An 11,276-nucleotide genomic window follows, 5' to 3' on the forward strand; every position below is an offset into this window, starting at 1 on the left:
CGGACTCCTCCTTTCGCCATCAGGAAATATTTGACCGCTCATAAGCATGGTGTCGTAGTGAAACTGGAAGGACGAGTGGACTTCGTCGTGTGTGACGTACAGTCTGGTTCCAGTTTAATTGATTCCGCGAGGACAGAGAGATTCTTTGAAATGGCATGAAGATTCTAATCGCCTTGATCCAGTTGATGGGTTACAATGACTCCGCGAAACGAGGAACACAGCATTTAAATTACTGGATGGAATAGAAACTTGATAGAGTAAGCTCTATTCCGTCCCAATGAAGAATGATCTATGCAGCCTCTGTAGGTTGCATTTAAAATAAATCCAAATGAAATCCGCAGTGCGGCGTTGCTTGCAAAGCGATCCATTTCTACCCAATATTTGTAATTGAATATTTACACTCGCAATCAGTACCATTTAGAGACTATGAATTTCATTGGTTATATTATGACACATATGAATTTCGCTTGGCATCAGTAATTATATGGTATTTTCCCGTTAAATGAAGGTCACTATGCCATCAGCGACGCGATTTCGTAATTCCATGTGAGAGCATTGATGAGGTTGAAGGGGCCGAGGGGGGGGGGGGGGGCGAAGGGGCAGATTCAGTGGTTGACTGGAAAATTCTTATATTCATAATGTTTTTAAAGTACAACTGAGGTATATGAGGTTCGATTTTTGGTGATTCTTTCTCTTGGCAAATGTACGCAAAATATTGTTCTGCGAAATATGTGATAGCTTTTAAGGTGCTTGTATTAACGTATTTCAAAATATCTCACTGGGAGAGAGTTACAATCAAGAAATGTTGCGATGCCCAATACAAGAGGGAATTCTTCAACGAGCGTAATGCACTCACAGCTGAGAATGCAAGCAAGGGAAATCCGGAGGCAAGTTATCAGTTACGACTTGAATCCGGCGTCTAGGGATCGCTACTTGGAGGTGGTGAGATATGCGAAGTCAAAGCAGTGAGCAGCTCAAGGGTGGAAGCTCACGAAATTCGTTTTGACAGAAATATGATGAAGATCAAATGTATCCATCGTGCGAGAAATGTGGTAACCAGGCCTGAGACAACAGCATTCCTGTGAACGAACTTTGTGGAATGTCACGAGGGAATAGGTTGGTGCATTCATCGTGAGGGTTTTAATGCGTGAGTAGAGAATTCAGGTGTATATTACCCACTGGAGGAGGCCTATTCATAGACTTTAGGTTCCTTACCTGCGTTCTCGGATCTAAACATATTTCATCACTTCTCTAAAAGTTGGTAACATCGATTTGTTTAACGCCGACGAGGCGCCAAATAAGAGACAAGTCGTCTCACTAAGCAACCTTTTTTACCATCTTCCGATTTACATTATCAAAGATAAACGACCTCGTAGCAGCACACGCGGGATGAATATAACTGCATTCGAGGCGTGGGAGGGGGAGAAGCGAGTGGGGAGGGCTTGGGAGCGGCCTGCTGCTCTTGTATCCGCGACGCTGCGTGGGCGTTGGAATATTTTCTTCGCGGACTCAAAGTAAGCATTTTGTGGCAGATACGTCAAAATGAGCGAAACTTTTTCTTTGAAAGGAAAGTAACTCGGCAAAATCTATAGGAAATGACCATAAAATAATATATTTTCCGAAATTTGACAGTCCCCCCCCCCCTTAATTGCATTTGAGCGAGGGTCAGAGGTCCACCTAAATGTCTCAAAATTTTCAGGCCTTATTATGGATCCGTCCCACAGCTTTATTTCATTGAGCCAGATGGATTTGAAAAAAATCGAATATTTCGATCCGCCCTATTACACCCTAAAGGATGGGTCAAATAATTGGATTGGAATGGTTGAATCGGATTTGAGAGGCATTTTGCGATAATGAAAGTTCTTCTTTCCTTAACATAATCTAAAATCCTATATGCCTTACAAAATTTCATATGGGCATCGATTTATTCTTCGGTAGATTTATTCGATAAAATTAGATAAAATAGAACGTGAAGGTTGTATTCGAAGGGTAGCCTACCCTCCCATCACGACCCCCAAACTCGACCCCCTTAAAATACCTCAACCCCAGAACCATTTTTTCAACGATTTTTTCGTAAGCTTTTATTTTTATCGGGTACCATGTTTTTTTCCACACTTGCTGATTTAGCATAAAGTACTCCCGATTTACGATGGATTCGACTGATTCGACCTGAGCTATTCTTTTGAGCACTTTTTTAAAATTTTACCGTTTTTCCACTCGGGCAATATACATCCATTAATCAGTTCTAATTCGATTTAGAAAACACATTTTCAACAAAACAACAGTTGAATGAACTGTTGGTTTTTAAACCAATTCCTCGGCCGGCAATAACGCCAATTCAATATACGATGGAATTCGCTATACTATCTGTCTTCCATAACAGATTAATATCCTAAAGCGCGATTATACAGTATGCACTGTACTTTTTTAAATTCCTATTCAGTTATAATTTTGCAAGTCCCTTAAAAATGTTAATAGCGTACTGTGTTCTTCCTTCTCTTGGGAACCACTTTGTTTGTTATTTGCTACTCCATGGGCGTTTAGACTTCAATCGAATAAAAATATATAACTAGATTCCCTTCGTGAAACAACTCTTCTTCATAAGATATAAATTCATTAGTGTAGTTGACTTGCACGTCGGCTGTTGTGGTAAAAATTCTCAATTTATAACTGGAGGGCGAACATAAAAGTGTTAGGAAAGAAAGTAATTCGATTTCGTGTCGCATTTATCGATTATTCTAATATGTTGCCATATCTGAAATTCAATATCCTGGCCAATGTTTATTTGGAGTTTTTTCACGAGTGATAATATCAAATTATTCGAAACCGTTGTAGAAAACTTTGAAAATTGTCAAATATTATTTTTTAAGTTCAAGGTTATTCTTCATTGATTGTTTTCGTCATGGGGCGGTAAATTTTACCAGTTGGTGAATTGTGGCTCAGCGTAGAAAATGTCTCTTGGGTCGATGATTATAGCTCTGGATCCATGAGCCGCTATTCCTTACGTGGTGACTCGATATTTTTTCTTAAATTATTCCTGGTTTTTCTTTATCTTCTATTTTGGAGGGGTGACCTTTGAATTTTTTTAAACCACTTAATTCCTGTGGTGGTACATCGGGGTTATTGTAATTCATTTTGCTGCTGTAGCCACTGTCAGAGAATTTTCTCTGTGGCTTGCGCTATTATTCTGCACAAGTCCCATGATAAGTCGGTGAAATCACATGGTTAGTGCAAATGGAGGTAGTTTGAGTCAAACTATCAGTTTTTGTAATCCATTCAGAGCTGGTTAATAACATTTTTGGCCGTAAAAAATGTGAGCTTTGCCTGCATGTGTACTCAAAATTAATTTTTAGGGGCGTGGAACTTTTTCAACTTCTCAGATTTTTCCCAAAATCAGAATCCTTCTGGAAACTCTCATTATCTCATTATCACAACTTTTCCTCCTTTGATTTTCTTCATTTCCTTCCTACAGTCAGTTTTATTTTTTCTTTCCGAAGACGCTACTTTGAAAATCAATGGAACTCGGGGATCACTTATGCATAGGTAAGTTATCCGTAAGCATCGCGTGTAATCGGCAGTAGGAGCTTTGAAGTCTCTCCTGCCAAAATCGTCAGCCCTCATTACATCACGTACGCTAATAACTCGTTGAATAAGCATTTATTTGTGTGATATGCATGGATTTAACTACACCAAGTTTCCTTTCTGCTTCATGTGCTTAGTTTTCCCTTGTTTCCTCCTAGTTAATCCGCTTTAATGATGGTTAATTTTTTTTATCTTTGGTTCGGTGGTATCTTTCCAATTTTTTCTCAACTTTGTTTGTGCCTAAAATTAAAATAATGATAGCCTCTAGGTTTAGGTCCTTTCATATAAAAAACATTTGCCAGCTTTACATAAATTTATTTTCCATTTACAAGGCTTTTCATTTGATAATATGTTTGGTTCTTGGAGTAAAGAAGCGACCAAGTTTTGAAATTTATGTTTTTCGATGCAAAAACTATCCAATAAAACTTTTAAACAAATAGATTTAACATTTAAATGAAATTTTTAGGATAGTGAAGTGACGTGGATACATTTTATGTTTTTTTCTCTAGGTTGCTTACTTCTTGCCATATTACAACATTATAATTGTATTAATGTGAATATTATATATCGCCTAAAACCACTAATGTCAGTTCTTTTACTACAGTGTTTTGTGTATTTGCTTGCATAAACCAATTACTTAACTAATCTTTTTAGATTTTCTTTTTTCTCTTGTCTCTTTAGATCATTAATAATCTTTTTTATTGATTACATTTCGTGTGTAAAATTTCGTTATTACCAAAATTGAAAGTGTGGTTCTTATTAGCTGGCTTTAGGCTTAGTTGGTTGGTATGGCAAACAAGTGCGCAGAACAGTAATTTATTTATGAAGGTTAAAGTGTAAAGTAAATTTCCTAAACGTCGGCAAATATGTTTTCTTTTCCATGAACGACCCAAAACTCAAGAGTTCATGTTAAAATATATAGAAGAGATAAAGAGCAAAATAAATAATATGTTGTTAGCCGTCAGGTTGTCTCCGCATCAGTCGCCATTACCTCCCTTCCTTTAGGAGCATGCATACTTTCGCTGTAAAACGGTGCTTCCCGTTCTCTCTCTCTCCTGGGATCTCTTGCCCCAACGATTAACGCCCACGTGAAAACCGAGCTCTCTCTCCCGGAGGAACGCAGGTACTACATGCCTACGTATGCATGGATAAAAAAACAGAGTCCCTTGACGCATGTTAAATGCAGTGGACGCCACTCAACGGAGCAGGACTTGAAGGACTCGTGCCGTACCACGCTGCTGATGCGAACGTTTGCCCCAGTTCACTTGGAACGCGCGCCTCGTCCTCTTTTTTTTCATTGGGTCGTAATGCACTTCCCTTTTTTCTTTCTCCTCAACGCCCGCGCGTCAAGGGTTTTCCCTACCGGAGGAAAAAAAGGGGTTCAGAGAACTTGGCAATAAATTGTTACCCCTTGAGAAGGGATCCTCTTACTTGACGACTACCCTTGCAGAGAGAGAGAGAGAGAGAGAGAGAGAGAGAGAAACATGAGTTCCAGCATAAATAACGAATGCGTATGGGTAGGGCCGCTTTTAAAATGATGGATGGATATCCAAGGGGAATTGACGAAGTGTCATTGAACTTATTCCCTTCTCCAATGACGGTCTATCGGGGAATTATAGCAAAAAATAGAAGTAAAATTATAGAATTCGCTTCGTAAGTGGAAACGTGTACGGTGCTTTACGCGATTAAAAAACTCTCGACGCCTCTTCCCTTAAAATACTCACTCTGAGGAAAGAATGATGTAAAATAAAGTAGAATATCGTTCGGTAATTGTAGTGACCATAGCTCACGTTGACTTTTTTCCTAGTATAATTTCTTCTTTAGCAACCAAATGAAATTTTTCAAAAATATGACAAAACCAATTTGACGGTATAACTTTTAAATTTTCTCAATCATAACATGTAATTATTATGTAACAGTTTCTGGCGTTGTTCATGTGGAAACTGTTAATATTTAACTTAATGAAATCGCAATAAAATTTTTAAAGATTTCATAGTGATTTCATCATGTTTAGTAAAATAAAAAGTTAGATCGCATGTTTAGATTAGATCATTCTGAAGAGGAATAACGATTCAAAGAATTAATTCATGATCAATTTTGGGACATGTCCTGTTAAAGGTTTAATTATCCTTCTTTCATATATTTATGATATTTTCCTAAAGCAATGGAGGTACAAGTTCCAACTTGCTGGTATTCAGCGCGATGCAGGGGATTGAGGAGATCACGAAGAATATATTTAGCAGAAAACTTGGGTGAAGTCCCCAGTGGAAGTACACATTAACATTTGAAGTTTTACACACTTAAATCAAACACAAACCGACCTAGGTTCTAACGTAAGTCTTTCATTTTTAAGGTGAAAAACTACAGAAGTCTCTGCGATATTCCATCATCATGATTGAAAAAATTACACCGAATTAAAGCTGATTATATTGTTTGTATCCTTGAAAGTGAAAGAGAAAAGTGTTAGAAAACCAGTTGTGTTCTATGGGTTCATGGGGTATGTTTTGGTTGGGTATCCTAGGAATAGATACAGTATGGACGTAAAACCATCTTAGTAAATAGAAAAAGACAAGTATTGGAGAATATATATTTCACTTTGTGTGAATACGCAAGGGTACACGGGGCCTTACTTACCTACTTTATCGACGTTTCTTTAGGAAAATTACCATCCTCAGAGCAGCAATAAGTTGTGCAGGGCCTTCATCAAGGCGTAGCGGAGATTCAAAGGAATGAACACGACAGAAATATGTTCACTTACAGCGGGAAGTGGAACTTTGGGAAACCAAGGGGACGTAGGATTTCTCTCGTGGTATTTTAAATAAAAGAGCAATATTTCAAAAAATGTAGGACAACATATATTTCACTTTGTACAACTATACACGAGTATATTACATGATTTTAATTTTTGCGGTCGTTCAGAGATGGTTTTTTTTAGTAGTGGAAAACCTTCTGGACGGCGCTGTGGGGTTTATAATGGAAGGAAGGGTTGATTTAGGCCCAGGGTGCGTGGGAAACAGCGGCGGTGGCCCAGGGGGCGTGTGCCACAGGGGCTGAGGCCCAGGGGGCGTGGTAGACCAGGGGCTTGGCAACAGTCAACACTGGCTTGGCTACGGCCACCACTGGCTTGGCTACGGCCACGGCGATGGGTTCCCTGTTGATTACGGCGTTGAATCCGTTGACGTCGTCAGCGGTGTACTCGACGGTCCTCCTGAAGCCATCTGGGTCGACGAGGGAGTACATGCCCTTGATGGCTCCGTTCTCCAGGGACTCTGTCTGGGACTTGTCATCTCCGGTGGTGGCGTCCTTGACCTCGTAGTGGAAGCTGTATGAAGGGTTGGGGTCAAAGGGCTCCGGCTCGGCTGGCTTAGCGACGACGACTGGCTTAGCGATGGCCACTGGTTTGGCCACGGTGATAAGTGGTTTGGCCACTGCGAAGGTGGGAGCGTGGAAGGCGAACGGAGATCCGTAGTATCCGGCAGATGGGATGACGCCCGCCTGGGACACGGCCACCAGAGCAAGGAGGACGAGGAACTGATTGGAGAAGAGGAGGAGGAGAAGAAAATATTGGTATTTAAACTGGTTTTATGATAAAGAACATATTGGAGTTATCAATTCAATCGTTCTTAAAGTCGTCTTATCTTGGGGAGATAACTGAGACAATATTTTTGCGTTGTAGGTTACATTAAGGAGATGAGTAGTTCGGTTATGTTGTTTTTTATAAATAACTGTAACACCAATTATGAAGATAAGACGTAAAGTGTACGAAAAACAATTTTAACCTGCCTGAATCTGCCATCTACCGGGTTGAATGCTAACAGTTGTGACTACTGAATAGATGTGGCATACGTAAGGTTTTGAAGGGTAAAGTATTAATAAGATATGCAGTGCAAATATTTCGTTACTCAATCTGGTATGTTAATTGGACTAGATTTAAAAAAATTTAAATCCATGCAATGCATTTGGGTTCGTGCTTGTTGCTGACCACATGAGTACGGCCGTCTATATTTTTAAAAATCGAGCTCTTTGTGTCCTTTAAAACACAGAGTTTCAAAATTGGAGGATTATAATGAATAAAAGGTATTTCTATTACTTTGTCGAAGCAAAAGACGGGAACAGATTGCCTGAGGATTAGTTTTAAACTGAAAGAAAAAGCGCTGCCGACGACAGTGTGAGTAGGTGTCCGATAGAAATGGGTGGGATTATTATTAATGCTTATGTGGGGAATACTTTCGATTCGTGGACACTTTGAAGGTGGATGCCGTAAAAAGTTATTCCTGCCCAAAAAATGCAAACGGTGACGAAAACGTGGTGGTAATGGGAAGTCAGTTGAGATACAAGAAGGTGAGAAATATGAAACGAGATAATTGATGGAATGTGAAGTCATTGGAAGAGGATGAAAGCAGAAGGAAATTCGTAGCTTCCATTGACGATATCCTGGAAAATTAGAGGGGGGCTAGTGAGCGTGGGGAAGGGAGGTTGAATTGCTTTAAGAATACCATCACAGAGGTAGCTGAGGAGCAATTTGTGAGAAGGGCAGTCGAAATCAAGAGTATATGGATCGCTGATCACATCAAAGCTTTCATCGAGAAAGAGAGGGAGGATAAGAGAAAGAGTAGATGAAAAAATTCGTGGTCCTCTAATACTCAGAATCTTAGACCACCGAAAAAAGGAATCAGAAAAGAATACAGACCTTTTAGAGCTGTTGCTGGAGGCGGATTCTGAAGACAATATGCATGGATATGGAGAGAAATGAGCAGATATTTTGAAGAATATGAGAAGAGAGAACACTATGGATTACTGTGAGATATAGAAGAACACGTTTGCTTGGTCACGTAATAAGACACAATAGGTACGTGGGAATCATAATTCAAGGAAACATTCAAGGAAAAGACCCTACAGGAAGAACAAGGGACAAGTACATATTTAGATCAGCTCAAGAAGGATGAAGGGAAGAATAGTCATGGAACGAGATTGAGATAGGGAGAAATTGAAGGCTTAAGTATGTGTACCAATGATTGCAATAATACATTCGTATGGGAAAATGTGTGACGTTATTAATCGGTCCGGTCTGTGGTAGATTGAATCACAGGAGCGCATTTGAGCTCGGAATAGAATAACTCTAAAATTAACTCGAACGAATAATACATAAAAACTAGAAAATAATAATATGCATGTTAAAATTAATGCACCCGAAATTATTTCTTTTAGATCTTATGTCCTGAAAATAATCTATGAAAATAGATGAATATTTTTTGCCGTTCAACTATCTATTCTCTTGAAAAAGTACTAAAGGTTTTATTGAATGTTTCCTGTATTTTCACTGTTTACAATATAGTATATTACATCTTCCCTGCGATGTCAGTCACAGCATAACATTTGTAAAAATATGCTGTGTTGAGATTTCGATTTTGGCATGTAAATAAATATAGAAAATATTCCACTTTGTACAAAACATGTTCAAAGAAGATAGAATTAATTTTTATCGGTAATACATATTGGGGATGCCCGGCTTCTGGCCTCTTAATGATTTCTCATCAACTATTTTAATTTGGCGAACCTTGTGAGATTAAACATGGTATTTGCCGATTTTAACATGATATGCATCGCTTAAAGCTCCTTAAAGCACAACGTTGTCCAAGGAAACGATTCCCCCCTCCTTCCCTGTTTGCATGAAAATTCACACGCTAGTGGCCTAGTGTGGAGTGAGCCCTATCCTCACCCATCAATCTCCTCTCAGTTGAATGAGTGAGTGAGATTTATGAAACGTATCTGCTGACTTATTCGGGGGACCATTTTATCCGATCGAAATGAATCTCGCTCGTAGATTAAAACACGGATTATGTCCAACCAATCAAGTGATAGTGTCCTATTTCCCTGTTGATAACTATATCGTTGTGGAGTATCGGTACAGCTAAATTCATCAAAAAATATTTACTCCACATTAACCTATTTACTTTCGGAACCAACTTGAGGAAGACTCACAGAGCACATTAATATTGGTTAGATCCCGCTTTACGATAGAAGGAACGGCTCCTGGACAATTTCTCCGATAAAGAAGATAGTAATTAAAAAAAGGATGGGGGGTTTCAGGTGACTTACCTTAGCTGCCATTTTCGCTGGTTGAACTGAATCAAGTGCCTTGTTGGACGCGGTCCTCAGCTTATATACCCGCTCGTCTTGTCTTGTCGAGGGAAGACCACACCCCACAGGGGGGCTTAAGATTCCCCTCCACTCATCTCACTGGGACGCACGCGTCCATACCTTGCTCCCGACATAGGTTTTTTTACCCACGCATCTCAAAAAGTGGATCGCTATGCCGAAATACATCCCCTCCCATCCTTACGCAACGTGGAAATTAAGAGGATGAGAAATTTCTCCTCGCTCGCCGCCGGAGGTTATCGGACGGCCGGCAGATGCCCGGGTTGTCGCGCTAAACCAGTAGAGGCGAGCAGTGTTCCATCCCCAACGAAACGCAATCATTTATTCGAGCAAGGTTTTTAAATGTGGAGTCGGTTAAGTATTTAGGACTATTTCTTACGTGGGACTTATCCTGGGGGAGAATATGCAGGAAATTAGCGGGCAGGGGAATCGTAAATTAGGATTTATAAAAATAATTCTTGGAAAATCCGATGAAAAGTTAATTAACAATTTTATTATTCTCTCTTGAGGCCTTTTTTGGAGTGCACCGCTTGTGTATAGGATGCATATAGATAAGAAATGGTTTCGCTTGTACATAGATTGTATAGGCGAGCAGTAAGATTTGTAAAACATTGTTACGGTGAAGATAGTAGCGTAACAGAATCAATTAGGAATTTAGAATGGGAAAGTCTAATCGAACCAAGGGAAAATTAGTTTAAAACTTGTGCAGAAATTGCAGGTAGAATAATTTTTTCCTGATGCTCAAGATATGTTGAGGGAGCCTAAGCACTATTGTGAAAGCGATCGCATGGATATGTTTAAGGAGATAAAAGGCAGAAACAATGCATTTAAGATGTTTTTTCCGTGTGCAATAAGGGACTAAAATACCCAAGGTAGTTCAGCTCTAGGATAGATTGACTTTGACTTGGTAAATAGACTTAGCATGTATAGTTAATATCTTACCATAATTGTCAAATATAGCTATCTGCATCCATTTATTGGCATGTTATAACTCATGCATGACTCTTTTACTACGCTAAATTTTCGTATTCTATCCCTAGCAAATAGTTTTATGTGTGTGGTAGCATGTTCGTATCTTTAGCACTACTCTCTTAGTTTCTGATCTGACCGCGTGTTATTGTACTGTGTGTTTGGCCTGTGTCCTGCGAACGAGCTCGCTTCTGATTAAGGCTAGGATGAGTGATGCATGCCTGGTGTGGAATCACCCCAACCCTCAGAATGGAAAGCATGATACTCGAATATTTAATAATTACTTATTTGACTTAGCCCGGCTATAAAATAATAATGGCCAATCAAATTTTCCGCGCAGTCTTTGGCCGATATTTGTTCCTAATTGTTTATGCGCATGTTTTTGGGTATATTACGAAGGTTGAACAAATATTATTCCTCAAGGTGTTACTCGGGTAGGGGCAAACGGCAGATAGTGAAATGGGGTCAATATTTGCAGGAGAGGGAAAAAAACCATCAATAAATTAGACACACTGGTTTATTCGAGCGAGCAACCGATTACCTTCGGGGCATGAAGCACGCGTTCG

At 39.5% G+C, this 11,276-nt stretch overlaps 1 protein-coding gene across 1 annotated transcript; it reads right to left on the reverse strand.

Annotated features, from left to right (window-relative positions):
• Nucleotides 1–6,573: 6,573 nt before the first annotated feature.
• LOC124165036 (larval cuticle protein A2B-like) lies at nucleotides 6,574–9,747 on the reverse strand. Its single transcript, XM_046542274.1, has 2 exons — nucleotides 9,682–9,747; nucleotides 6,574–7,113 (listed from the first exon to the last, which is right to left on the reverse strand). The coding sequence occupies exons 1-2, from the start codon at nucleotides 9,691–9,693 to the stop codon at nucleotides 6,574–6,576; spliced, it is 552 nt and encodes a 183-aa protein (XP_046398230.1). The 5' UTR covers nucleotides 9,694–9,747.
• Between the last annotated feature and the right edge of the window lie 1,529 nt (nucleotides 9,748–11,276).

Source organism: Ischnura elegans, chromosome 9 (genome assembly GCF_921293095.1).
Source record: "Ischnura elegans chromosome 9, ioIscEleg1.1, whole genome shotgun sequence".
Classification (NCBI taxonomy): domain Eukaryota; kingdom Metazoa; phylum Arthropoda; class Insecta; order Odonata; family Coenagrionidae; genus Ischnura; species Ischnura elegans.